At 37.5% G+C, this 27549-nt stretch overlaps 3 protein-coding genes across 10 annotated transcripts; all 3 read left to right on the top strand.

Annotated features, from left to right (window-relative positions):
• The first annotated feature begins 61 nt into the window (after positions 1–61).
• On the top strand, positions 62–11519 carry LOC124406677 (ras GTPase-activating protein-binding protein 2). Of its 8 annotated transcripts, none has more exons than XR_006929254.1 (10): positions 62–235; positions 1336–1587; positions 2148–2331; positions 2453–2830; positions 3535–3915; positions 4019–4310; positions 4748–5010; positions 5130–5280; positions 5385–5591; positions 8716–11519. XR_006929254.1 is itself a non-coding variant. In XM_046882195.1 (10 exons), exons 2-9 carry the CDS (start codon positions 1490–1492, stop codon positions 5516–5518), a joined length of 1881 nt encoding a protein of 626 aa, XP_046738151.1. In that variant the 5' UTR covers positions 62–235; positions 1336–1489; the 3' UTR covers positions 5519–5532; positions 8716–11519. The 8 variants fall into 8 exon arrangements, 7 of the variants coding, with proteins under 7 accessions (XP_046738151.1, XP_046738153.1, XP_046738154.1 ...); XM_046882195.1 differs by having other exon boundaries at positions 5385–5532; XM_046882197.1 differs by lacking the exon at positions 8716–11519 and having other exon boundaries at positions 1336–1402; positions 1458–1587; positions 5385–7718.
• A 614-nt stretch (positions 11520–12133) lies between these two features.
• On the top strand, positions 12134–18754 carry LOC124407462 (SPARC). The gene is made up of 6 exons (XM_046883597.1): positions 12134–12289; positions 15923–16005; positions 16577–16759; positions 16926–17144; positions 17261–17611; positions 18341–18754. Exons 2-6 carry the CDS (start codon positions 15931–15933, stop codon positions 18395–18397), a joined length of 885 nt encoding a protein of 294 aa, XP_046739553.1. The 5' UTR covers positions 12134–12289; positions 15923–15930; the 3' UTR covers positions 18398–18754.
• A 1171-nt stretch (positions 18755–19925) lies between these two features.
• LOC124407464 (histone H2A.V) lies at positions 19926–21886 on the top strand. Its single transcript, XM_046883601.1, has 5 exons — positions 19926–20033; positions 20179–20256; positions 20537–20650; positions 21461–21590; positions 21773–21886. Exons 1-5 carry the CDS (start codon positions 20031–20033, stop codon positions 21832–21834), a joined length of 387 nt encoding a protein of 128 aa, XP_046739557.1. The 5' UTR covers positions 19926–20030; the 3' UTR covers positions 21835–21886.
• Positions 21887–27549: the final 5663 nt, after the last annotated feature.

Genomic DNA, 27549 nt, shown 5'->3' with positions numbered 1-27549 from the left:
CTAGCCTCGAAGCAGCACCCAAAGCCTTTGGGTTCGAAGCTTCTCGAATCGCGCGTGCGCATCCAGTGCATGTGCTGACACCACGGTACTCTGAGGGGCCCACACCGAACTGTTTTTATAATTAACATTATTGTAAACTGTTATTATTCATACTGAACCTTGTTTCATCGAAGTTTTTCCAGCCTAACACTACCGTATAACTTAAGTGTAACGAAACGCGTCAAGATCTGTGAAGGTGAGCATTGAATTAGACCGATAATTCGTGTATATCTCGTTAAGAACAGCACCAGAATCTCGGAAGACCTTGCACTGAGACAATTTCGGCGTGGTTTAACATGCCATAGCCCTAGACATGCCGGCTTTGTAGGTTCAATTGAGCATAGCGTTACACGCTCTATGGTATAACCTCACATACTCTGCATTTTTTTTTTATCACTCAAAAAAATTTGTCAACTATAAGTGAGCGATTTCTTCTTTTTTTTCCACCATAGCCCTTGGAAATTTTCGCAAAATGTCCACGAATTTAATCGCCATGCCCCGCCACAGAGCGCCGCTCGGAGGACGCTGCTTTTATGTATTGTCCGCCTCGCGAAATATCTTGCTGTTTGTTTAATTCGGGTATTTGGATCTAGCCAATCTATCCGGATAACGTCACTTGGGAACAAAATTTTCCTGAAGTTGAATTAACATGTTCTACTCGCCTCTGATAATGCGACCTACACGTCTTTGTATTTACCATTATTCCATATAATTTGAATTTATTTCATGCACCTTCTGTTGTTTTAATTTTATTTTCTCACCTGGTTCATGATCAATTTTCAGTATTCATCTATACACTATTCCATCATGATTTTGTTGTTTGATGCCCCTTGGCTTTCGCCTGAAGCTTGATATTCAATCAAGGTTGGAACGCTATGCTTAAAACAGTGTCTCCTCGTGTAACTTCCAAACCAAATGTTTAAATGTATTCACTTCCAAAGAGAATGACTCCTATTTGCTTCTATTACATATAGATTATACCATACTCTGTGAATCAGTTGTCTGAAGTATGTATGGATCGGAATTGAAGTAGATTCAATGTACTTCGTACTGTTGTTGATGAATATCTGTTTTGCAAGAATTTCAAACGTGACTGATGACTAATGACCGACAAATAGATTTGATGAAAGGCAAAACATATTTTGTATAAATATTCTAGTGTCTGAGATGTCTTTGAATCTATTTTAACCTAGGCAAAAGTTTAGTATTTGTATGTAGAACATTTCTACAGTTAATCTATCATCCCTTTTTTAATAATTTCTCATTAACTTTAATTATATTGCTTCTTTGTTTCAGAAAATCTGCCTGCCTTAATATTTCTAAGACTTGCCAATTGTCACCGACATCTCACTAAGTACTCAAGGTAATCACTTTGCTGAAAAATATCAATTTTGTTATATAATAACTTATACTCGAAGACGGAAAATAACGCCAAGGAGTAGGACAGGAAATGGTCATGGAGGCATCCCCCACGCCCCAATCTGTCGGCCGCGAGTTCGTCCGACAATACTATACCTTGCTCAACAAGGCCCCATCTCATCTGCACAGGTATTTTATATGTTGATAAATCATCTATAATTTGGTGTGATAACAGTTAGGCATACCTGCATATTACAATGTGTTCATTTATTATTGCTATTAATACTCAGTCATTACACAATACTTTTTTTTGAAGAATTATTGTTCAGATTTGTTTATCATGAGTCAATTATTGCTGCTGTAGTACTTAGATAATGATTTCAGTATTCTTCATCTTTGCTGTCCGATTACCACTATTTCTTTCCATAAAAAGTAGTCTCCCTACAGCAGTATAGATTTTTCAACAGGCATGGCCAAAATTTAATGAAAATATTCATATCACTCGAAGTTGTACCAATAAAATTTAGAAATAGGATTATAAAAATCATGTTGAGAAATATAACTTCAAGTACAAAAAACCAAACAGTTTAATATTTATAGTTTAGACTCAAATAATGTCATTCTTAAAAAAATCCTTACAAATTTTTTGAACTTACAATAAACTATATGGTTTGTATTATACAAAACCTACTCCCTGCTACGTCTCCATATGAATATGAATTCTGACGTTTACCTAATTTCTTAATTAGGTTCTACAACAATTACTCTTCATTTGTTCATGGCGGGTTGGATGCTCCTAACAGAGAAATAAATCCAGCTATTGGTCAAAAGCAAATCCATCAAAAAATCCAACAACTGAATTTTCGTGACTGCCATGCAAAGATCAGTCAAGTTGACTCACAGGCTACACTTGGGAACGGTGTTGTTGTACAGGTATATAATCGTTCTAAAATATACAAGTTTGACCAATCATTACGCTACCACGTAAGATTATTGATAAATTTCTATAACAATTCTCTATCATGACATAATTTGATTGTAATAATTATTACAGGTGACAGGAGAGCTGTCTAATGCAGGACAGCCGATGCGTCGCTTCACGCAAACGTTTGTTTTGGCCGCGCAAGCACCGAAGAAGTACTATGTTCACAATGATATCTTTCGTTACCAAGACCTTGGTTTTCCTGACGAGGAAGAAGGAGATGTTGAAGGTGGTGACGGAGGTATAGGTGAAGGTGTTGGTGAACGGGAACCTGAAGAAGGTGTGCGTTCAGAACCGGAAGAGGATGAACAACCCAATCAAGGGCATCAATTACCACCCGCAACTGCGCCTCCAGAGCCACAAGGTCCAGCTTCCATTATCCCAAGCCAACAACCGCAACTTCAGCAGCAACAACAACACGTATACTACGCCCCGCCACCTCAACAACCCGTAAGCTGTGTTTTAAAATTGATACACATAACAACATTATTATTGACTGGTATTCACACATGTCAGGGGTACTCAACTATACACAATGAAGATTACCTGCACATGTTTTAATTAATTGTGACTTATTTTGTCTATTATCGTCCTGCAATAGACAGGCTGTACAGAATTTTTACGTGGAACAGGGGGAAACTCAGAAAATTGGAGGTCTGACTGTGGTGTGTGATCCTCAATAGTCAATTCTATTTATTGATTGTGGTCTTCAGATGCAGCAAAATTTTACTTGCATCAATCAAAACGTGGATTACCTATTTTCCCTATCTCACGATAGAAATTGCGATGAAGTTGAACAGATGTATAATATCGCTGTAATTAGAGTTGATACTTGATGTTGCTCCAGTAACCGCCAAATATTATCTGAAGTTGATACATTTTAATATTTTACACAAGTTTTCCAAAAATGAAATAGAAGTAACAAGTAAACCCTACTTTCAACGTTAAATATTTATAGTTCCAAATTTTGAATGCCCCTTACACATGTGCTGAATCAATTTAATATTTAATCAAATTATCAAATGAAACCAACAATAATAACAGAATTTAAGTAAACATTCGGAACGTAAAAATAATTCAGCAAAAATTAATCAGGTAACTTTTTTTAATATTTCGAACATAACAATGAAAAAAATTTATTGGGTAATGCTTAGGTGCATCCGGTCATGCAACCAGTGGCAATTAATGGTTCTGTTCATGATGAATCACCTCTAATCAATCAGCAGCAGCATGCCCATACGTACATTTCTGAACCTGCAACTCAGGAACAATTTGTTCAGGAACCAGAGCCCGAAGTGGTTCCTGAACAACAGCCGCAGGTGAAAGAAGAAGCTCAAATTCCAGTTGAGGAGTCTCAGGAGCCGCTAGAAGTAGAACTGGAACAGCATTCGATTTCAGATTCTCAACCGGAAGTCCCAGTGCCAACCACAACCACCAATAATAGTGGACCTAAAACCTATGCAAATTTAGTCAAATCTTTTGCCACTGCAACTGGTTCGGCTAGCCCACAAGCGCCTAAGGCGTCCATGTCACCCGTGAGTTATAAACTCTTTGGAATAATAAATAACAGCAAAAAATAAAAAAAGTCAACACCTATAATCTATGATCATTCAAATAATTTGTTATATCTTGTTATAGCCACCCATCACACATCAACGTCTTGATGATCGCATATCTGTGCCTGCTGTGAATGCTGGACCTATTCTCTCCACTCCTTCAAATGTCAGTTCCAATCAACATCAGGTTCATAGGAGCGTCGGAGGAAATCAACAACAGCAACCACAACAACAACAACAGCAGCAGCAGCAGCAACAACAACAGCAGCAACAACAACAACAACAACAACAACGGCCTCCACGAGGAGGACCTGTGCAACGAGGTATGGGCAGGGGACCATCCCGCCCCCCCTTCTCTGATGACAACGGCTGGGGTGATTATAGTTGCGAGTTACGATTGAAGCGGGAGCATTAAAAAACTTGTTGAGACCAGTCCGCAAAAAAAACCTTACCTTATAACGAATTCTTTGAGCGGAAAATTACATCTCTGATTAAAAAAGGGTTTAAACGACAATTAGTGATGTTGACGCTAAAATAGTTTATTCGACATCACTTTGCAGCAACCGTTTGAAATATTTCAGAATTCTCTTCAATTCATTTTCGGCATTGGTTTATCATTTTAATATGGTGAATCCTGAAAGGTTTACAGTTTTTGAGAATCAGATTGGCATTGTTGGTAGCGATCAATAAGAGTCCCATTTATCCTCAGGAGTTTGAATTTGCTTTTTTCTACTTGTAGTTGGCTTTACGTAGAATTGAATCATAAGGCAGCTAGTTCCATGTTTAACAAATTGATAATATTTTACCACAGATGGTGAACGTCGCGGGGGCCGGCAAGTTCAGTACGGCGATTCTCATCAATTATTTTTGGGTAATCTTCCCTTGGATGCTTCAGAAGACCAATTGCGGCAATTATTCGAGCAATATGGCCCAGTAGCTGATCTACGTGTTCACAGCAAACAAAACGAAAGAGGAAAAACCCCCCATGGAACATCCAATACTAGCAGAGTACCCAACTACGGATTTATTACGTTTGAGGACCACCAGTCTGTCGTAAACGTTCTACAGAGTTTGGTGAGAGGATTTTCTTTACCTATCTCGTTTTTGATCGCTGATTTACATCAAGAAAATCGGATTGCAACTTCAATAGCGCGTACAAGGTAAATCTCCGTTAAAATCCTTTTTATTTACAGCCAATCCATTTCCCTGATGAAAATCACACGAAGTTGAATGTGGAGGAGAAGAAAATTAGGCCAAGAATGTCAATGGAAGGAGGAGGTGGGAGGCCGTCTACTGGAGATGGTTCAGTACGCCCAATGGGTGGCCAACAGCAACGTGGACCAGGTATTATATATGTTGCTCTTTGAACACTTACAATCAGAATATAGACAAATTTGCAAAAATTTGGAGAAGGTTGCAATTAGAATATACTGTAATTTACCTTTCAGGGGGTCCAGGTGGTGTGATAAGAGGTAGCGGACAGCCACGAGTCGGTCGTGGCAGCTTTTCACGTGGAGGTGATGGTGGCCGAGGGGGTGGCATGAGACAACCAGGCAATCACAACTATCAGAATCGTCGTTAAATGTTCTAAACGCTGTAAGTTGCATCCTGCCCAACTTCGGTGTTACACTCAACACATGTATCCAGTGTGTTTTGTAGGTCGTGCGATAGCTAAAAATATTTATTGTGAGAGATATGTATGGAATCAGTGATACAGTTTCACTTTGGATCATAACGAGGCCCAAATATGAAAAAGTGTCCCATTGCCTATGTTCAATATTATACGCGTTTTAGTGCATTGTATATAAAGCGATTTAATTATTCGAGGTTATTCTTAGATGCATATATAAATACATACCCATATGATAACCATTCACTTGTAGGATTTTGTATAAAGTGGAAAATCGAGAAATATGTGCGAGTATTAATTTGAGTAGTTTATATTGTTAGATTTGTTGAACGTCGTATGATCCATTACTCCAAATTGATTATAGTGTTAACAGTTGCTTTAACAAATTTCCATGTGGTTGCACGAGTTCCAAGACAACGTGACAAATAACGTAAAGGACTGACGTGTATGTAGTGAGAGACAATAGCCGGACAAAGCTAACTGAAAAAATGTATACCCCACCTACTTACCGTAAAGATCTATTAGTTCTTTCTTCTACTCTGAATACCAATCTATTCATAGAATCATGTACCCCGTCAAGTTTCAGAAAAACTGCATTCAAATCCGATGTAAGAAAAAAATAATTAACCAAATGAATGATATTTAATAGTGGATAGAGCAAGAATATGATATCTTGTTTTAAGTTGTAGTATGTCACATTAAAAATTGACCATGAGACATGAAAACGTTCACTACAAACAAAGTGGTTTCACAATTTTCAAATTTACTCATGGTTGTATCAAGAATATAGGGTAGTAGGAAAATTCTGCAAACAGATTCGTCCCCAGTATTGAAGTATCTACGTTTTGCTAACTCCCTTCGTAAACAGACAAATAGAAGTTTGACACTCAGTATAATTAATGGTATATAGTTTTGTTAATGTTACTCTTTCGCAAACACATGCGCAGAAATTCGGATCGTGGTAGAATGATATTTTGTTTGTTATCTTGTGCATAAAAGAGATGTTGTTGTGTCATATTTCGTGAGATATTGTTACTTTTTTATTTACTTGATCGCACTAATTACGAATACTCTGATACAATATCTTTGATACAGGAGATTGACATTTGCCAATTATGTAACTTCGTTCCTAGTTCTGCTGAATTAGACTAATGATAACTTTTATATCTTTAAATTTACGTGAAATATTTGTCGGGCAGAGACTCATCTGAAGCGATTGAACTAAGTCTGTGGAATGATTCGATTAATAAATTCTGAACACAGCAAAAATTAAATTGGTAATCTCAATATGCGCAATTATACTCTAACAAAAAGTTTTGGACGAAAGTTAGGGGAAATTTAAAAGTAAGGAATGAAGTAGAGTGATGATTGATTTGAAATATCCGGAAGATATTTTCTAAAAATTTTCTATACGTGTCATTGTCGAAGATTTTTACTCATACTTCTCGTTATACTGTGTATAATTTCAATATCCTCTCAATTCAAGCAGAATCATGAAAATACTACACCATGTAAAATGAGAATATCAATATTTATAGATTGTCAGAAAGAGGTCTGGTACTCTCGTTACGAAGTCAAATATATCGTGTAAAATTAATAATGCTGTACTGAATTTATAATTTTTTTTCAAATTTGCAATTATATTTGTTCTATTTGACAAGATCGGGTACGTTTGTATTTTATTATTAATCTTTTCACAATACACCAACATTGTATTGGACAAGTAGGTGTGAATCAAGGGTTTCACTGTATAAAAATTTCTAGAATAGTAAATTGTTGACCGTCTGGATTGTTCTCGTCAAAGGGTCTTTGCTTAATAATTAGGTTCATACAAAAATTGCAATCGATGATTGCTATAATGGTTTATAGTGAACTATCCCTCAGTCCTACGATTGTTCATATTAGCACCATTTACAAATAATTATTTTGATATGGAAATGGAAGTAAATATGAAATTTTCTCTTGAATAATCTCCACATGATCGAACTTCATGTGAATTATTTGAATATTGAAAATACTACGGCAAGAGAGGCAAAATCAATTTCTAAACTAGTTTATCAACTCGCCTCTTAAACGACACTGTCGATACCTGTGGAGTGTGAAAGTGATTTATTATTCTTGATACAAGTGCATAATTTCAACTGTTTTTTGGTAAAGAAAAAATAAAAAAGACAATACTTCACTTATAGTTTGATATGCTTTGTGAATTAACTTGGTACAAAGTCCCGAAAATGCCGTGTGCAACTGCAGGGTGTGTATTCTGTAATTTGAGAGTACTAGGTATTTGAGTATAGAAACATAAATATCGTCTCTACATAACGCCGTCATTACACTTTTGCTTCCAATTGTTTTGTCCTGCCATAGCAGAGGGGGAGTTCAGAATTCGCTAAAAAAGGATCGAATAGCTTCCGCGTGTAATCATCGATAGATATGTATGCAGTACATCAAAAAAATCTTCCAAATCATATATTTTACTCTATGTTGATATTTGTTACGCCAATTACAATGTGGTGGTTCAGAATTGGTGCTATGTATGCAAAATTAGCCAAATAACGAATTCTGATCACTTTATATATGATTCCATCGTGCGGTCTAATGGATCAGTCAAGTGTTAAAATACTGGAAAAATATCTTCTAATCTAAGTACTTTTTAGCTTAGTACGTTTTAATTCTCTTTCTTGGAATTATTTATGATTACACTTATATAAAAGTCATCGTAATGCAAGTATTTCGTGAACCTTATTTCATTTGGTTTCAGTGTTTAATTCGGCAAAAAAATCGAAAAAATAAGATATGGAAATTGAAATAAATTCCAAAAAGTGTAAACGTTTAACGTTTCTACACAAGCAATTTTGCATAAATTTCTGCATTGCAGGAATCCTAATTACTTTTCGACTGGCACTATGTATTGACGAATATTGAAACTGGTATATGATATCAAAATAACAAATAATTTTTGAAATTGAATGTAAGATTGAAAATCTGCATGTTGCAACTGATGTCACAACTCCAAGATATGTCAATTATCGCCTTCTGTTGAGGGCAGATTCTAAAATAAGTGAAGAACTATCAGTTGCTAATGTGGAATTATTCAATTGATAGTCTTAACAAATTTCAATCCTTATTATTTCAAACTGATTTCATGTCAGAGACTGTTGCTCGCAAAGAAGGGATCCAGGCAGAGATGCGGATTGACAAACAGCTCATTAACCGGATACTATACAGAAATGGTAAATGACGACAAGTTTCTGCAATTTTAAGGCTGAGAGTGAATTAAGGAAACAAAGTTCTCCATTCTTTCTTTAAATTAATAGTCCATACGGACTGATTTTACTATAATATTACCAGAGATACCATTAGTATGCGTATAACTGTAATGAAAATGGCATGATACAGTGAATGATTAATTATAAAAATTGATATCAATAATAATTATCAAACATACAATCTAGTGAATATCGTACTAAATTGTGAATAATAATTTCATTGTAGAATATTATTAATATTTTCAAAGTACATATTTATACGTACTGAAAGTTCAAGTAAATCCACAATAATTCATGGTACTGCGTAATAAGTACGTTTCTGTTGCTTTATCATTTAGGTGTATACATAAACAACAGCATAAGTGAGAAGCATAGTTGATGACTTATTGCATTTGCATCATAGGCCAGCTACACCAACAGTCTGTCAAGATTATAATCATTGAATGTGAATACTACTTAAAAGATAAAATTGAACAAACGAATTTCTTTTGTAATCAAAGATCGCGGCCTAACTGACATTGACAAGCGTTCGGCCATTGGGCATCATAATGCAAATAATAAAGGTAGTTTTCTGCAGCAGAGGCTGAAAAAATGAGCATCGAAATATCTATCTAAAACTGAACTCGTTTGGTTTTTTCTAACAGAATTCTTCCAACTTGTTATACTGAATTCGATCTTTACTGGGAATAAGGTTTACTTCTACATGTGCATTTACTTTTTCATATATACCTTATTTGATTTCGTGAGATTTCATTTCACACAAATATTCATTTTCTGGAATTGTTTCATCTAAAGAACAAAATATTTAGTTGACAGTCGATGAACTATTTTTGTTTTTTGGATATAGATCATTTTTACTTTAGCCAAATAAATATTCAATTGATTTCATTAGTTTGTTTAGCTAAAGAACAAAATTCAGGCGATCCAACATGCAAAGGTGATAATTAAGTAATAGATCTTGGCAAAATATTTCGTTAATTTAATCGACACAATCAATCTGTTGAATCAGTAAAAAATTATCCGTCTAAGTATACAGTGTTTGATTCAATTGACGTGTATTTAGATCAAGTAAATACATACAATTAAATTCACTTCTCAGTGTACATGCTGTGCTTCAATGGTGGACTGATAAACCAGTTTCGTGTAACCCGCCTGTGAGTAACTGTAATATGTATACATGTTCGGGTCTTGAAACATTTTCGTAATTAATTTTTTAGCATTTCTATTAAAGAAGAAATCTGTAATCATTGCATAGTATAGTTGAAAGTCCGACGATCTGTATTTAGAACTGGTTACGCGAAACTGTTATACCTCGGCACATTAAGTACATTTACAAATTTATTATTCGTATTATTATTGTATTTTTATTTCTCTTTTTTTTTTTGTATTCAAAGTATATAGTAAAATTGATATTAACTGTAGTAGTTACTCGATAATTGTAAACCGATTTGTACATTACGCTAAACAAGCTTACGTGAAAATTGTTCGCGTTATTACAACGGATATGTGAAATGTTTTTGATATAGGGGATGAAAGAAACTAGATTATTTTGCTGTATAGAAAGAGTGATACAAGAATGGCATGTGTATTTTCATTCACGGACAATCGGGGTGTCGTCATTATAATCAACCGTTAAATACCGAAGTGCGGGTGAGCTTGTTTACCACAAATAACAAACCAGGTGTTTCGTTAAAGAAAGTCTCTGGATTTGCTAACCCTGATGAGCAGTCTTATCAATGATCTTAAATTGAACCACTGTTACATAAAAGCACTTGTGCGTATCACCTATTTGCAAATTTTTAGTATGAATGTTTTTTTTCACAAGTAGGTAATTATTAAAAATAAAAATAAACAAAAACAATTCAACAAATATGATAGTTATAAATATTAATAGAGGATGGTGTAATTAAGTTGTGAATTTTTTGGAGCATACCTTTTTATTTTTGGCATCTTTGAGCCAGTTAGTGTGTACGACCGTGGAAATGTTACTGCGATAACAAAAGAAAAATTAAGATGATGAAAAAAAAAACACGTGTTTAAACAAACATGACACGTATTGTAACTTTTTGCATTTAGTATAATATACCTTGCTACCAACTAATAATACTTCATTTGTATATTGTTACTTAAGTAAGGAAAATTGATGAATAAGGCAGACGAATTGGAACACAATCGCTGAATTTTATGGTGATATATTGGGGAATTGTTCAAAAAACTGAATACATGCCGCCAACGACTGTTTGATGTCTACCTTAATAATCTACCCTACATACTACGTATGCGTATAGGTATGTAAATAATTTTTTTATTCCTGATCACAATATGTACGCGAAATCACTGCCGTGATGACAATATTTCGACTTATGGTACTCTTTCTGACGTTTTCTTGGTCTGGGCCTTACGAAAATTATTCTACATGATTATCATTTCTGAGTCTGCATAGAATTATACAATAATAGTTGTGTGGTAATCGTTTTCCATGGGCACAATATCCACTTGTAACTAGTGAATAATAATTGATGAAAAAATGAAAAATCCTGTGCAGTTTTTCCGTATAGGATGTTAATTTTAAACAGTATCACATAGATATCGAAAAAATTATTATAAATTTTTTAGTGTTGCAAAGCCTCCTAGACTCACTGTGATATCATATAATTACATGGTGGAATAAATATTAATTGAATGAACTATCACTTCTAAATCCTAATTCATCGTGTGAATATGTCTATGCTTGAAATCACAATATATATGCGAACAACATTTTCGAATTTGAGTTTGAACCTAAACAAGTAATTGCCATGCATTTCATAATATACGTGAGAAAAAAATGTTCAAATCTCGTCATAAGGTTCAGCTTGTATAAACCATCTTTGCTCCTCAGTTTTTTTCTTCCAACCAAACTGATAGTAAGCACTTGAATTGTAGTCAAGTATAATCAATTTTTAATATCCTTTATGGAATAAGAGATCACGTTGTCGCAAGTGTTGTTATTATTCCTGCGAAACATGACCTTAATTCACGTGCCAATGTGGGATTTCCAAACTTTTCGCCAAATCGAATATATTCCTAATGTTACAGATTTAAAAGTAACGCGACAGACAGTTCAACATATAACTGCTGCGTTGCGCTGATAGGATCACACAAATTTATAATTAGGATAACAGTCCTCTAACTTGGTTTATCAATTTGTGGAAGAGAATTATTGAAAGGAGAGGCATTAGTCTGCACAGTGCGTGTCACGAACCGTTTCAGTCTCTGTCCCCGTATATAATTGTTTACGTAATATGAATTCGCGTAAAGCAAGAAGACAGTTCATATGGTAATGAGATCAAGCGAGGGTATGTCAGAAGGCGGAATGAAATCATCTGAGTTTACAGAAGGTCCGAACGAGCCGTCAGTCGTCGTTGGTCCAACGAGCCGATAGGACAACTTCTCTGCGATACTTATCCCGGTCAAGGTATGAATTCCTCCCACAGTTATACTATTACTTGAAGTAATTATAACTGTTGGAAAAATTTTTCACCAGTTGAATTGCTGATATTATTTATTTTCACGGAATAAATTGTTTTCCCTATGGAAAAACTCTGTTAGAAAAAAAAACAAAAACAAAACTCGAGAGTATTATAACTTCATGATACGATAATTTATTCTTCTTTGGATTCTTATTTCGGGTGATTTATTACAATTGCAAAATAACCTAATCTGTATTGTTATACAGTTACAGCAAAATTGACTGAAATTCTTCACCTTTATATTTTACATATATGCCTGTAATTACACTCAGATCAGAATTGCTCACGGTTATTCCTACAAAAGGAAGTTCTTTAAACAGATCATTGGATGTTTGAAAATTCTTCCATGTATTTGAGAGATGAATAGATCTCGCGCGTTGAGTAAATTAGCAGGCAATGTTAGTTTTATTTGTAAGTCTAGTGTCAGATTTTATGAAGTGAATATTTGCTCGTTGTCAACTGTCAAAAAGCACCCGGTATTTCGCGCTCATTTATCATTGAAAGTGTGGTAAAATAGTAAAGACCATGCACATCACTATAACGTATCAATATGACAAATGGTTTCGATTATAGTGTTCATTGCATTATAATAAGACTCTAGGCTCAGATCGTACGAGATCAAAAATACATATGTAAGTAGAGAAGAAAAAATCATTTTCACGCGCCAAGTACCGAGACCTTTTTCTTATAAATGGTTCAGTTCAGCAGTGTCGAACGAGATTTACGAGTATTTCATTTCCTTCGGAAATGAAGCACATCTGTTATCTGTGATAGTGCCACTAGGTCGGTATTGATGCTTACTTATCATTTCGTCCTCCGCTGCACAAGCTGCATTTCATGTCAGTTTGCAATTCCATTGAAGTAAATCTTCAATGTAAATCTTAATTTTTCTCTGACAAGTCGCTGTACATACGAAGCGCCCTAATATGTATCGAGAAATCACGACTGAAATACAATCCTCAGGAACACTGCGTGCTTGCAAGATTTATTACAATCAGGTCACTTGGTTATTCCAAACGCTAAATATATTGTTTAGTATGGCAACCGAAATCACGAGCATTGTGTTTCGATGTGCTGTAACAATCATGAAACTTCTTGTTCAAATTTAGTGCAATTCTTCCGAGCACGAATTTCGATTTCCAGCACATAGCTCGATTTGAGATCGTAGGAAAAAAGTCTTGCCAATATTATGATGCAACTTGATAAGCATAAAATAACCGGATATAAAAGTAAGCAAAAGTAAGTTCGCAATGTATAAAATGTCTGAAACTGAAAGCATAAAACTGGAATGATACTGTTCCTTTAATGGCAACATTTAATAAAACAACAATGCCAATAACAATAGCAAAGAGAGGATAAATCCTTTATCATCCTCTACGGTTCCATGACATAAAGAAATTTACGATTGCAGTAGATGAAGTTGCAGTTGGTTTGCAACCACCGACGTACAAGATAATTAAACATTGCCCTACATAAACGGAGCAAGATTTCCTCCCTACGATTAGCTGCGAGTATTTGCGGCGGTGCCGCGTTACACTTCCCTGTATTCCGCGAGGCAATAGCAATTGTATAAGATCACAGTTCCATTTCTGCTCTGTATCACTGCGCTGCTCTCGGTATCTGGATTCCTATGGACCGTGCTGAGCCCGCATGCGGCTCCTCGTGCCTTCATGCCTGCATCCAACTCAGCTAGTATTCATACGCACGGGCGTTACTCGGGGAACCAGATCGACCCATGCCTCTTGAATTCCCTGTCGCTGCCGACGCCATCCGTATCTGCGTGCCTCTCCCTCCTCCATCTTCCTTCATCTCTTGGCCCACGATCTCCCACTTCATCTTTCGCTCCTTCTCTGTTTCTTGTCAACGTATCTGCGTCGGGCGTTAAAATTTCTTGGAGGCACACCGCACACGTGGCGCACAGCTCCAGGATCGGATGTGCCGTTTTCCCCGTAAAAGGACATCTGCAGTACCGCGAACAATGTTGTATATCCGAAAGTTGAATCCCAACGAATCGAGCATCCCCTCCGTTCTCTCGACTATCACTTGTAATGCACCTACTCCTATATGACGTGGAAATTTGCGTAATTTAAATTCGCGGTCCCCGGAAGCTACCGAATTTAGAAATGTATAATTTTATTACGACACATAATTATGAAAATCACGTATAGTGCATGGCTTCTTTAATCTTCTTCTTTTCTTGGGTAGCAAAATTAATTTCAAATGCTGAGAACTTGTTTGCGTCGTTATCGCACTGCGCTTATGTATATACATCACAGTTCTACCATGCATGCATATGCATATCAGACGTATAGGATATCCGGATGCAAGGACCGATACTTGCTCTACGTGTATAATACATGCGAATCCTTGTACGATATTGCGAGTGATTTTCTATATCTAGCATACAACGATAACATGGCGGCGATAGCGTGCTGCACAACGTTTTCGTTACCCTGTAGTATTTTCCCGGCAGTGGAGGAATTTATTAGCAAATATTTTTCCGTTAATAAAAACCTGGATCGATTACCTATAAGCCGTACAACTTGGAGAGCTTGACAAATATATCAAAGCCAATCTTACATCAAGAATAACCAAATCCGTCGCTGAACGCACTATCGCTCGAGTATGATGCAAAGTTTATTTAAATCATATATTCACGCGTGGCGCATTGCCGAAATTAGGTTATCGCCTTAAAGCTGCGATTATTAACAAACACGTAAGGTATGATACGGTTTGCTATCGCCCGTTACATTGACCCAAGATGGCCCGAAGATAGCTTACAACGTTCTATTTACTTCAAAATATTCCAACTATAGTCGTATGACTTCCATGCGCTAATACTGTGGGAATTTGTAAATTTCGCGCCACTTCCTGTAACGAATGGAAAGGAAAATTGATATTCCTAGAGATGTGAATAACGAACAATGTTGCGAAGCATTAATCATACTTTTAGAATTAACCGATGTAAGAAAGTATTGTGATCCAGTTCAATTGCAGAATAAAATATCTCTTCCAATCTTAATTCGCTCTTGTTAGTACTAACAAACTGCTGGCATGCCTGCAATGGTTATTGAGATGACACAGTTTGCGACTTGTTAAGACAGAACACAATTCTGTACATAGACATAATGTGTGATCAATTTATATTCGTTCATAAATAACGCTATGAATATATCATGAATTGTACATGTCATAACGATACAACAGATTTGTATCACGGACTATTGCATATTGCATATTCAAGTTCATCATGCCGCTGATCAACAATTATTTTTACGACACATAAATTATTGTTGTGAAGCTTGATGTTATTGGAATAAATGTAACAAAAAACCGGTTTGACTTCTTTTGTTAACGGTGTATTATTTATTTCCGGCATGAATTCTAATCTGGAGCAAGATAATTCTGAAAATATTTCTCTGGTCATATTATATAGGAATCCGCGAATCATAGGTATATGTATAAGCCGCGAGTATCGTCGCCAATTGTACAGTTATACGTAACAAACAGCGATAGATAAGCTGCAGAGGCTATTTTCATGCACTTCTCGTGTAACAGGAATGTATCGAATTTTACAGAGGTCAGGATGAGGGCAACGACGCAGTTGCTTCTGGTGACTCTTTGCGTTGCTGTTCTTTTGCTCTCGGATGTTTCCGGAAAGGTAATTAGATTTAATTATATACAGATAATTATATACAAAGGTCTTAATTTTGTGCTCTATTTTGTCATTTCTTTTCTACAACAAATTTCGAGCCTAATCGGTCACTCTGGGTGAATTTCACCCCAAACATTTTTCAAACTCTTCGCAGAGTCACATTTGTCGTGGCGCCATTCTTCATGCGAAATAAAGGCTATTATTCGACATTTTTGGCGCGCTCTTTGACTTTTCCGATGTTTGACAACATTTAAACAACCAATTTTGGTTAGCAAAACTAAGAGAGCTCTTTCTGCGCTCCTTAAATAATACCTACATGTATTTTATAGGTTTTTAGGACTTATTTTTTAAGCAAAAAAATCACTTTTGCGGTGAATTTCATACAGTGTGACCGTTATGCGATTCTACTGAAGTGTGACCTTGTAGGGTTATCTGCGTATCATGTTTAACATAATTATTATGTCATCCGTGTGCGTATGTGCTTATATCGAATTAAGCGCCATCAATTTAAGCGATTACACAACAGCCATAAGTTGTTGTGATATAAAATTACTAACGATGATTTCTACCCGTAAAGCATCATGGCCATCGCTCGCATTCGACACCATCCTCTGACATCGAGACTCAAGATGTGAGCATCAACGAAGTCTTGCCCGAAGATGTAGAAGACAAATACGAGACAGTCAGCCCCGACGAAAACAATCGTTGGAAGTACGACCCTTGCATGGACAAACACTGCAGTGCTGGACGCTCTTGCCAGGTGATTTTTATTCCTTGTACCTATATATTATAATGCCTTAAATCTATAACAATTGTATTGTCGTTAGTTGTGTGATTCTGGTAAACGGATCGGAGGAGGAATGATGTTTAGGAAATATTTCAAGAATTCTTTAACAATGTAATACACGTATATCTGTACACGACAGCCCGACGATGAAGGTGTTGCTCATTGTGTCTGCGTGGAGGAATGTGAACCCGAATCAGATGTTCGCCGCAAAGTGTGCACCAATTTGAACGAGACATGGTCGAGTGACTGCGAGGTCCACCAGGCAAGGTGTTTCTGCAGTACGGATGACCCGAGATGCAAGAGTCCCGAGCACAAGCACGTCCACGTCGAATACTTCGGGGAGTGCAGACAAATGCCGGTAAATTTGATAACGCCTTCGCGATGTCACGAGTGAATCATACCGATTGTGAGGAGCGAACTCAAGGCGCATCTTAAACTGATCTACGTTGTAAGTACTTGCAATTCGGCTTGCAGGAATGTACCGAGGATGAAATGGTTGACTTCCCCCGACGCATGCGGGATTGGCTTTTCAACGTTATGCGTGACCTTGCCGACCGCAGAGAGCTTACCGAACACTTTTTGGAAATGCAACGGGCCGCCGAAAAGAACTTGACTCTCCGTTGGACAAACGCCGTGGTATGGAAGTGGTGCGACCTCGATGGCAGCCCCCATGACAGAGCCGTTTCTAGACACGAACTTTTCCCCATTCGAGCTCCGCTTATGGCTCTTGAACATTGTATCGCTCCCTTCCTTGACGCCTGCGACGCCGATGGTAATCACAAAATCACATTGAGTGAGTGGGGCAAGTGCCTCGAAATCGGGGAGGTGAGTAGACGTCCGGAACAGATAAAATTGTTCGAAAATTTAAATTTCAACTACTTCAATCGAGCTTCGAATCATGCACAAGTTCAGACCTGCACCCTGGTTACCGAACGTCTGTATAATTTCTGAATTGCTCATCTGTTGGTTTATAAGCCCATCTGCAGTACTATACATGCATCAGTTTCACGGGTCGATTAATTAACCCTATTTATAAATTGTTTCCCCGGTAATTTTCGTGATTGTGAAACGTATCGGTGTCATTGTTGAGTTCAGCCCACGGTATTTCTCCCCTCTTTAAACTCTCCATCGATTATCCTCGAAATAGTCCATCCGAGTATTTGACGTTACCGGTTTCGAATTTAAAATTAAACGCTGTAAATTCAGAATAGTTAATCTGATGCGGTGTTTCGGAATGTAAGACATTTTTATTACATTATTAAAATACATGCCTCGAAGGGTTAAGCCGCATATAATAGGTTTATCTACGGGTTTCCGGCCCGTTTATATAATGCGATGATAGCGTTATATTATACATATTCTCCCGAAATTCTCACCATGTAATGTAAGACTTGGACAGTTTCAATCCAGCTCGTTAAAATGATTTATAATGAGTACAAGGCAAGCTGAATTTATTTGTCTCACACTGTTCTTTTGATTTAATACTTTATATCAATTGAAGGCTAAAACAAGCAGGTTTTATATGTGACATAATATGGGTAATCCTTTTTTCAGGATGATTTGGACGACAAATGCGGCGAGTTGGTCGAAATGGTGGGCGAACTAGATTAGATATAAAGTAAATTCGTTACCTATTATAATACGCCTTGATGTAAGTAAGTTGCGGCTGAAATAAGGACAGCAATTCATTGGACTCATATCATACGGGAATGATAAGTAAATAATCAACGGTCAGTTAAGGCAGAAACGCGGGAAAGATGGCATACGTATGAGTAATTCGTCGTGTCATTGCGCATATGCATTTATCTTCAGTCTATCGTCTCTTCGTCTGTCTCACGTTTGAAATATAGAATGCGTCAATAAATCGCCACTCCTAATTTACGTCGAGGCTTAAATCTATTTCAATGTACGTACACTAAGAAGTTGGAGAGGAAGAAAAAACGGAAACTCAAAACTGGAAGAGAAAAACAATTTTAATGCATTACTAATCAACTACATAAATAAATTCTTACTGTAATGAAAACATTTTCTCTCTTTTTTACTATAATATAATACAACAATATATATATATTATGTGTTACATGAAATTTATATTAATAAAATGTATACGAAATTATAGAATAATAACAACGATCTGTATCGAAAATAATTGCTCTCATATATTGGTACCGTGCTTGTTCATTGTCGTTTTTCTATATAAAAAATATTTTTTAGTCATATAAAATTGGTCTCTTATATAATTATGATCGTTTGTGGCTACTGCATAGCTGCATTATTTCTGTGGTATACACAATGTACATTTCCACACCCTTTTTTTTATAAATATATTTTAACTCTGATAACGTAGCTTCTAGTTTACAAGCACTTTCTAAACCACAATCTTGTATTGAATAGAATTTGCAATGTAATATAAGGTCATGTCAGTTTCGCTGGTCCTCGTTAATCGGCTGGTACGCTTTTTTCCAGTGCCAAAACTGGTACAATAATATTATTCGTATTTGGATAGAGCGTCCCAAAAAACGGTTGAATCCCGGGTAAACTTGTTTTTCATTTCGAGAAACTAAAATGATTAAAAATTTTCAAATCCATTATATGGTACAAAATATTTCAAGCTACAAGTTCCCACTCCACGAGACAACAATTGACATAATTTTTTTCATTTCGTACAAAGTACGCGAATAAAAATCAAATTCGTGTTAAAGTTTGGAATATCGAACCGATTAACGATCATTTTGCGGAATTTATGACCCACTGCTACTTAAATGTAAAAATTAACTTAATGGAACATTCAGGATGTTTATTATAGACGAGGTCCCGCCGTCGTGCAGTGAGATACTTCAATATTAATTGTAACAGAAAAAATAATCTAATTATCGTATCGTCATCTGTATCGGGGACATACAAGCATTCGTGAATATTGTTATTGTAATGTTTCGGCGTTCATGCAAAATAGTTGTCTATCGCCGATGGATTGTGTTCGTATAAATAAGTAGGTTCAACGCCAAACGGAACGCGAGGAGCGTCCCTGAACATTTTACCTCTGGCATGAATCGATAGATAGCGCGGCATGCGGTTAGAGTAATCAAAAGGACGCATTGTGATTGGCCCGCGGCGGTCACGTGGGGTAGTTTACGGGACGCACTAGCAGCGCCAAGCGCGTTTGGCGGGACGGCGATTAGACGGTGGCGTCCGTGGTCTGTGAGTCTATCTTGTAGTAGTGAACAGTGAAAGATCCCGTCGAACAATGGTGAGTATCCGCAAGTTTTCCGGGGAAATTTCGGCCATCCGTGGATGAAAGTGACACCGTCGTAAAGCCCGGTGCTTTGTGATTGTGCTGACGAAGTTTGGTGTCTGTATCTTGAAAATTAACCCTGATTTTCCTCTGTGAATAGGCTGGTGGTAAAGCGGGCAAGGACTCTGGGAAAGCGAAGGCAAAGGCCGTCTCCCGTTCGGCACGGGCTGGCTTGCAGGTGAGTTTATCATCCTCGCATTTATCGCCCGAGCCCGAAAAACGTACCGTTTCACGGCAGCAGCCGTCAGGCGTGCTGGGAAAATTTTAAAAACCCAAATCATCGCGTATTGTTGAATATTTTTCAAGTCTAAAATTTGTCTGCTCCGATCTGTTTGATATATTCAGATCAGTCATCAGATGCTAGCTGGTAGAAGCGAACCGAAAACATTGACCCTCTCGGTATCGATGCGTAACGTCCATTATTATTTATTTATTTATTCATTCCCTGCCCCCCATAGTTTCCCGTCGGAAGGATCCACAGGCACTTGAAAAACAGAACGACGAGCCATGGACGTGTCGGTGCTACGGCCGCGGTCTACAGCGCGGCTATTCTCGAGTACCTGACGGCTGAGGTGAGTTAAAATACGAGACGAAGGTGCCGTTGGTGACGCCGCTAACATGGCTGCCGTTTCCCGCCTTTACGACAAACTCGTAATTCCCCGTTAAAAAAACAATAATTCTGCGATAAGATAATGGAATTATCAATCAGAGGATAAAAATTACGTTGAACTAAAGTTGACAGGTAATATTCGCAGTGTTTATACTCGTACTATATTTACGTTACAACGGTAACACATTCGGTACAGTGCAACGGTTTCATTCATGACGTAATTTAGGCGGGAAAGTGCATCATCACAATGGATAAGTGGTGTTTTCGTCGCATTCTTGTTTATTCATTTCATTTAGCGTGATTACTGGCTGCGTTTTAGTGTTCAACGTTGTTACTTGGTAGAACTGAACAGATCCGAACTTGCAAATTAACGCGAATCCATTTTCATTCCAAACTTTGTTGCTGACAATGTACTTGTGTCTCTGAAATCGAAATTGGTCGTTGCTTATTGACAGTAATGACGGAGCGTAGGCTCATGGATAAAGACAAGAACTATCTAATCATTCGCATCCTTTGATTTTACATCAATTCCATTCCTTTATACACATATCGGTTACAGTTTCATTATTCCATCATTCTAGCAAGCAATTTAGTAGGAAATTTAAGGAATTAAAGGTAATAGAATTCGCATCTCAGTTGCATAATGTAAATATTTGTCATTTGAAATATATCGATGTTAGACATTATTAGAAAAAACTATGGGATTCTCCTTGTTTCTCATTAAGGATATTCGCTCGATAAACAATGCCGTTGACAAATCTTATTAATTCAGGTATTGGAGCTGGCGGGAAATGCATCTAAAGATTTGAAGGTGAAACGTATTACCCCAAGACATCTACAGCTCGCCATTCGTGGTGACGAAGAGTTGGACAGTCTCATTAAGGCAACTATTGCAGGAGGAGGTAAATGCCCCATTTTTATTTTCAGTTTCAACTCTGTGTACCGATTATGTTCTGTAAAATATTCACTCTCAGTACGAGGAAAACTTGTCAAATCTCGTAAAATTAAGATCGAGATATTCACTTAATTAGCAAATAAGTGAGATTGCGAATCATCTTTCACAGTTTACTCTTTTCTTTTCCAGGTGTCATTCCACATATCCACAAATCGCTTATCGGCAAGAAGGGATCACAAAAACCAGCATAAATTAGTAACTAGCTTACACGTTTGAAAAGATAAAAAGATAAACACATAAAAACAAAAATTAACAGTGACTGTTGAGACAAAGTGTACCTACGTTACTATAATGATGGAGGGACTGGCGTGATATATATAAATAAAAAATATTGATATAATTTAATCTAGGTAATGAGATGAAAGAAGACGAAAGAATACTAAGCATGATGAGCAGGCGGATAGAAAAGAGAAATGTCAGCAGCATTCGTTGGTTAGCGGGCGATGTGTTGTAGCATGGCTCGCTTGATATTGCAGCCATTTTTGTGTTTCTTCGACCTCGGAATATTTAATATAGAATAGCTTGATTTTATTTTTTACGTTTTGAATGAAACTAGTATTTGGTCTTTCGTATTAATCGCATCGTCTCCCTTATTAATTGTTTAAATTTGTTCTGTTTTTGTGCAAATGCAATTATCTTTCGTTGATCTAAAGAAACGAAAGAATGTGTGTATTTTTAAACAGATTATACTGCGAACGTCATTTTCAGTAATGGAAATTAACACTTATGTCTTATGTAAACGTATCGCATTGTAAGAAAGAGTGTGGATTTACTGAAAAAAATTATAATTTCCTCTTAGTTTTGTTATCTATTTCAGTAATATTAGTTATCGCTCTTTAAAAATAATCTTGGCTCTACCTTGCTAAGATATTTGAAAAAAATGCTTATCATACTTTGGACAAAATGTATTCTGTCTTCTCAGATAATTGCGACTAGATCTGCACGTACAATTTCTTGAAAAGTCGTCAGTACTGACCTTTACCGCACAACTGTAATTGCAAGGATAAGTTCAAAACTGAATGGACTGTTTCTATAAATATTCAACATATGAAAATGTACATATTCTGTGGAACTGGTGTAGTTTTCATACGAACTTTACTGCAAAAAGTATTTTTCGGTGCAATTACGTGTAGAAATTGGGTTGTCTCAAACATCTGGTACAGATGAAACAGTTGTTTGGGAAGATTTGAACCGAACATTTCTGCTGGTTCAGGCGGCTCTTCAATTTCTTAGCGGTGTCTTCTGGTTCTGTGATAGTAATCGTAAAACCTTGATCTCTCGTTTATCGTATGTATTTTAAAAGGGATTTCATGCCGGCTGACTAAAGGTGTTACGTTTTTCACGAGAACCGATGAAAGTTATGATTAAACAAAATTGTTATATATGTAATAGTTGGGAGATTGTATAGTTTATGCTTCTGAACCAGACAATTGCGGTGAAAAAATAATATTTCGGTTTAATTATAATAATGAGCATCAGAATGTTTCGTTGCATTGAGTAAACACAGTAAAAATGTAGACGTGAATGCGCGTACGCGATTTTGAACTCTTCGAAGTCGATAAGTACATGGTTAAATATTTTTGGCTTTGTTCTTACGATTTTATTTTTTATTATGCATACGTTTGATGTTACATAACGTAACTTAGCGTTATTTCCAATAATATTACACACAACACCAGCCATATGTAAAACATTCATTTTCACAATAAAAATAAATTTTACTATTACTTGCTAATTCATCTGGGTTTTGTTTAGAATGCGTGATGATAATTTACTGTAGTCAGATCTTCTCACCGATCGTATGTATTTATCTGTTGGAGGAAAATTAAAATTTCTTAGCCACAATTTCAAATTGGCCGTGATTGAAAAATTTAACGTAAGTGCTTATGAATTTTTTCTCTTCGGCAAATGAGCAGGTGACTAATGTGTTTAGAAATTTGGGAAAATTGCACTTTTTTGAAAGTGAAAGTTTTCTGCAATCTACTGTTCCAATGTCTAATTTAATCCTGATGTATTATTTTGAATTCAATTGTCTGAGAACGTTTCACTTTCCGCATGTTACATCTTCACCACATACCTTTGATAGATTAGCGATTCGACGTGCGTTAGAATATTTCTAGCTCCCTGAATACGGCAAAATCAGAGAATTTCCAAACTACAACTTTCTTCTTTTTGCGAAGTCAAATTTTGTTCGAACGAAAGTCGTGCTATGTGTATACACGTGTATATCCGCGCCTGTACGATTGCATCAAAACCTACCAGCGTTATTGCCTCGGATGCAAATGCACATGGTCGTAAATTGAACAATGTATGCATCTATAGGTCAATATTTCCTATAGGCTCGACATACGAGAATTGGACTTGATAACAGTTCGGAAACTGCCTAGGCGTTATACACTAGAGTCATGATGCGAAAGTTAGAAGCGTATATGTAGTATCGAAATTCAGATTGCTCTCCGGAGATCGAACAAGTAGAACGTATACGCGTGAAGCACTGGTAGTCTAATTAAATTCAAGTTCTGTGCTATGCCAAAATGCCAAGAGGAATATATAATACAAAAGGCATTGCATGCTTCACGCATTTTTCGTACACTGTAATTAACACAACCGCTTCATTGTATATATCCTTTATTAATATAAGCCTTTTATTATGTATGTCGAGTTGTATGCTTATCTACACCTTGGTCGTGCTTGCAGTTTTTCTCACAAAGACAGGAGTGACTGATTCCTTGATTAATAACTGGCACGAGGAGCTTTCCAAATCGAGACGAATTATTGCTATGTTTTGACAGATCCGCGGGTCACTGGCTTTTCTCGTACTAGTCTATCTAACCGAAAAATCGTTAATGAGATTTGCAGACTTCTAATAAAGTATGGTAATGAAATTAAGGTATCGTTTCAGTGTCTTTTAATTTCCGCTGAGAATTTCGTTCACGTCAAACAACAGTATATACAACTGGTAATACGACACAGTTCGTTTTCCAGAATTCTTCGAGTCTCATTCAACGAACCTTACTTTTCACGTCTAGAGCGTGTCCCAAGTGTGTCAGAAAATTCGGTCTCTGGGACTACGACGATTGTAAGATATGTAGATACGGGTATGACCGCAAGTGTACAGTTATTGGTGACGCGGACTATTCTTAGTGCATGTCTCATAATAATTGTGGCTTCTCCGCTTGTTACACAAACTTTAAATGTGGTGTCATTTATAATGCGGAAAGTGTGATGTGAAACACAATGGTAAATTCTGCTGATATGAATAATTTTTCGAGGTACATATAAAATTATGCGCAATAATAACGGATAGAACGTGACTTTTGTCTAGCGAGTATAGAAGCAACGAAGAGACTTTGTTTGTACAGATGAAAGGTATACGATACAAGTATTTTTGTACATCGTGTATAGCTTCACTGGTGAACCAGCGATGATTCGAGGAAACACAGGCTTGAGCTGTCCTTAGATCAATTTTCCAGCCAGTTTTCAGTAAAATTTGAACATTTTATTGTTCTAAAAATTGAGAGGAAGCTTCATAAAGGATGTTCTAAAGGAACAGTCACGGGCTGTTCGACGCACCTTCTGATTAAATTTTTTATAATTTTTCCACAAATCTGTTCTTTCTTTGAGTACGCATGTGTATTAATATTATTACTTTGTTTCTACATTTTGTTCGAGATTTTGTCGCTGAAGATATAATATACACACCGGGTAAGTGTACCCACTGTATTTTCGTTTTTTCATCCATTTACGAAACGGAAATTGTGGGAGACACAAAGAAGCGACAGGAGACACGTTGTATCTTCATAGTATAACAATGCTGATTATACATTAATATTCAGAGTGTAATTTAAGTATAATTTAAACAGAGGTCTAAAAAACCTTGATTAACCGTCAAAAATAAGAGTCTACAGAAATGTTTACCGGTAAAAACGGGATCGTCATTCGCTACATAAATCGCGAGCGCGTTTGCTCGTTATCAACCGAAACGCGCGCTGTGACCACGCGTTCGGTAATACCCCGAGCAAAAATCAATACGAAAAGTTCTCCCGCGGGAAATACAGACAGAGAGATAATACAATCCCCGAACAGAGGAGATAATATCCTTATTCAGTGCGATAAAATCCCCGTTGAACCTAATTCCTGCAATCCGCGAAATCATATTCGTGCATAAAGCCACGGTACGCTTCGCAAAAACAGTTGCACCACGCTCCTCCGCCTTGTGCCGCAGGTATCCCGATATCCCGATTCCACGGCAGAAATAGCTAGGAAACGGCGAAAGACGCGACGGCGAGGCGTCGGCGGGGAGGGAGGACGACGCCGCGAGGGGGGGGGGGGGGGAGGCCTTTCCAATCCCACGGAGCGCAGCAGTTCGAGCCCTCACAGCTCGAGCGGTGCGCGCAGCTGCGAGGCTGTGTTTCCCGGGCGTCTCTAGTGTCTCCGTCTCCGTCTCCGTCTACGTTCCGCGACGTCGTTCACGGTCGTCCCTTCGAACCGGTTGATTTCGCGTTTGCCCACGGTGGCGTGAAGAACACTCCCCCGTCCGACGGGCTCCACCTAGAGCGCAGTCGACGTTTTGACGGGTTGTTTACACCCTGCCTCTTTCTTCTCTTATCGCGCGGGGACCGCACGCCGCAAAGAGGAGTCCAAATCACGTGACAAAACAGTTGAATCGTGAACATAATTTGAACATTGAAGAGTGTCACACACGTGATCGATTGATTGATTGTTTGTTCGTTGATTTATCGTGAGAGTGCTTTATATTTAAATAAACTGAAAGTTTCGGGAGGGATTTGTGCCGGTTTATTCGTTCCTTCGTAGTATTAAGGTTGACAAAAGTGTTACAAGAAAATAAATAAGTACATAAATAAATACATTAATTAAAGTGACGCTCAAACTTCCGCGGCCAGCGATCCTGAGTCTCTATCATCTCGAGGTGAATGCAGTCATGTTACCTCGTCTCGACTGAGCTTCAACTCCACCTTCAAGTGCACCGGCAGTTTGTGCCCTCAACGAGCAATGTGCGCTCAAACTCAACACGCGTGGTAAGTCGAAACAGCTTGTCTACATACGTCAGAGTTCACCCGCCTAGTGTCGCATTGTATTCACGTTACGTGTTTGGCATTCGCGTTCCCACGAGCCCTCGGAGGAATCCCAAGACGTTCGTTCCTTATTTTCACCGTTATGCATCTGAAGCAGGCACTGAGTGTTTTCTGGCTTCTTTTCGACCGGTTTCAGCGACTCGAAACAGTTCCGTTTTTTCCGGCACTCCCTCAAAACTCTACTCTTTCCTCTTGTCGCATACCTCTGCATGTTTTCTCGTTGCTTCGCGAGGAATTGACCATATGCTCCGTTAATTGCAGGCTCTGTGATTTATTCTGCATTGCAACGGACGAAATCGAGGAGCAAAAAAGACAAAAAAGAAAAATAATCTATCCAGACGGCGTTGAGAAACACACCGAGTATTGTATCGTCACGCGTCGCGCGGTCTTTTCGTACCTGGGGCATAACGTAATGCGGCATTTATATCCTAGAGATTTAATGGCTACGCGAGGCTGTGGAAAAGGTTTCTAGTTGTACCAAGTACCAGATCACGGATAGATGCAGAGTTGCCGTTGCTGTGTATAATCTACCCACTGCTTCGTACTTTCACCTCCGCGACGGAGGCTGACGTCTGGTAGGCGACCTTGCGGCGCAAATATCTCTCCGTCTACTCACAGCGATGATTATAACAATAATAGTAGTATGACGATATTTTAGCGATCGGAATTGTGAGGAGAATCGGCGATAATTATAACCGGTAATCGTAAAAACCGTCCGAGAAGAAGAAGATCACATCTAGGAGGTGACCAGACGACACGGCATATGGAATCCTGTAGATTGACCTTTTTGCAATGTTATGTTATCCTAAT

The sequence above is a fragment of the Diprion similis genome, chromosome 6 (genome assembly GCF_021155765.1).
Source record: "Diprion similis isolate iyDipSimi1 chromosome 6, iyDipSimi1.1, whole genome shotgun sequence".
In the NCBI taxonomy this organism is placed as follows: domain Eukaryota; kingdom Metazoa; phylum Arthropoda; class Insecta; order Hymenoptera; family Diprionidae; genus Diprion; species Diprion similis.
The sequence above is the reverse complement of the archived record's forward strand: the minus strand, read 5'-3'. Positions and strand labels throughout refer to the sequence as shown.

Excerpts from the sequence above, each read along its gene's own strand:
- LOC124406677 (XM_046882195.1), top strand. The coding sequence starts at position 1,490 with ATGGTCATGGAGGCATCCCCCACGCCCCAATCTGTCGGCCGCGAGTTC. Across the intron at positions 2,332-2,452 it reads GGAACGGTGTTGTTGTACAG|GTGACAGGAGAGCTGTCTAA; the intron begins GTATATAATCGT and ends TAATTATTACAG. Across the intron at positions 4,311-4,747 it reads CTCTGATGACAACGGCTGGG|ATGGTGAACGTCGCGGGGGC; the intron begins GTGATTATAGTT and ends ATTTTACCACAG.
- LOC124407462 (XM_046883597.1), top strand. The coding sequence starts at position 15,931 with ATGAGGGCAACGACGCAGTTGCTTCTGGTGACTCTTTGCGTTGCTGTT. Across the intron at positions 16,006-16,576 it reads TCTCGGATGTTTCCGGAAAG|CATCATGGCCATCGCTCGCA; the intron begins GTAATTAGATTT and ends CTACCCGTAAAG. Across the intron at positions 17,145-17,260 it reads GGGAGTGCAGACAAATGCCG|GAATGTACCGAGGATGAAAT; the intron begins GTAAATTTGATA and ends TTCGGCTTGCAG.
- LOC124407464 (XM_046883601.1), top strand. Across the intron at positions 20,257-20,536 it reads CGGCACGGGCTGGCTTGCAG|TTTCCCGTCGGAAGGATCCA; the intron begins GTGAGTTTATCA and ends TGCCCCCCATAG. Across the intron at positions 20,651-21,460 it reads TCGAGTACCTGACGGCTGAG|GTATTGGAGCTGGCGGGAAA; the intron begins GTGAGTTAAAAT and ends TTATTAATTCAG.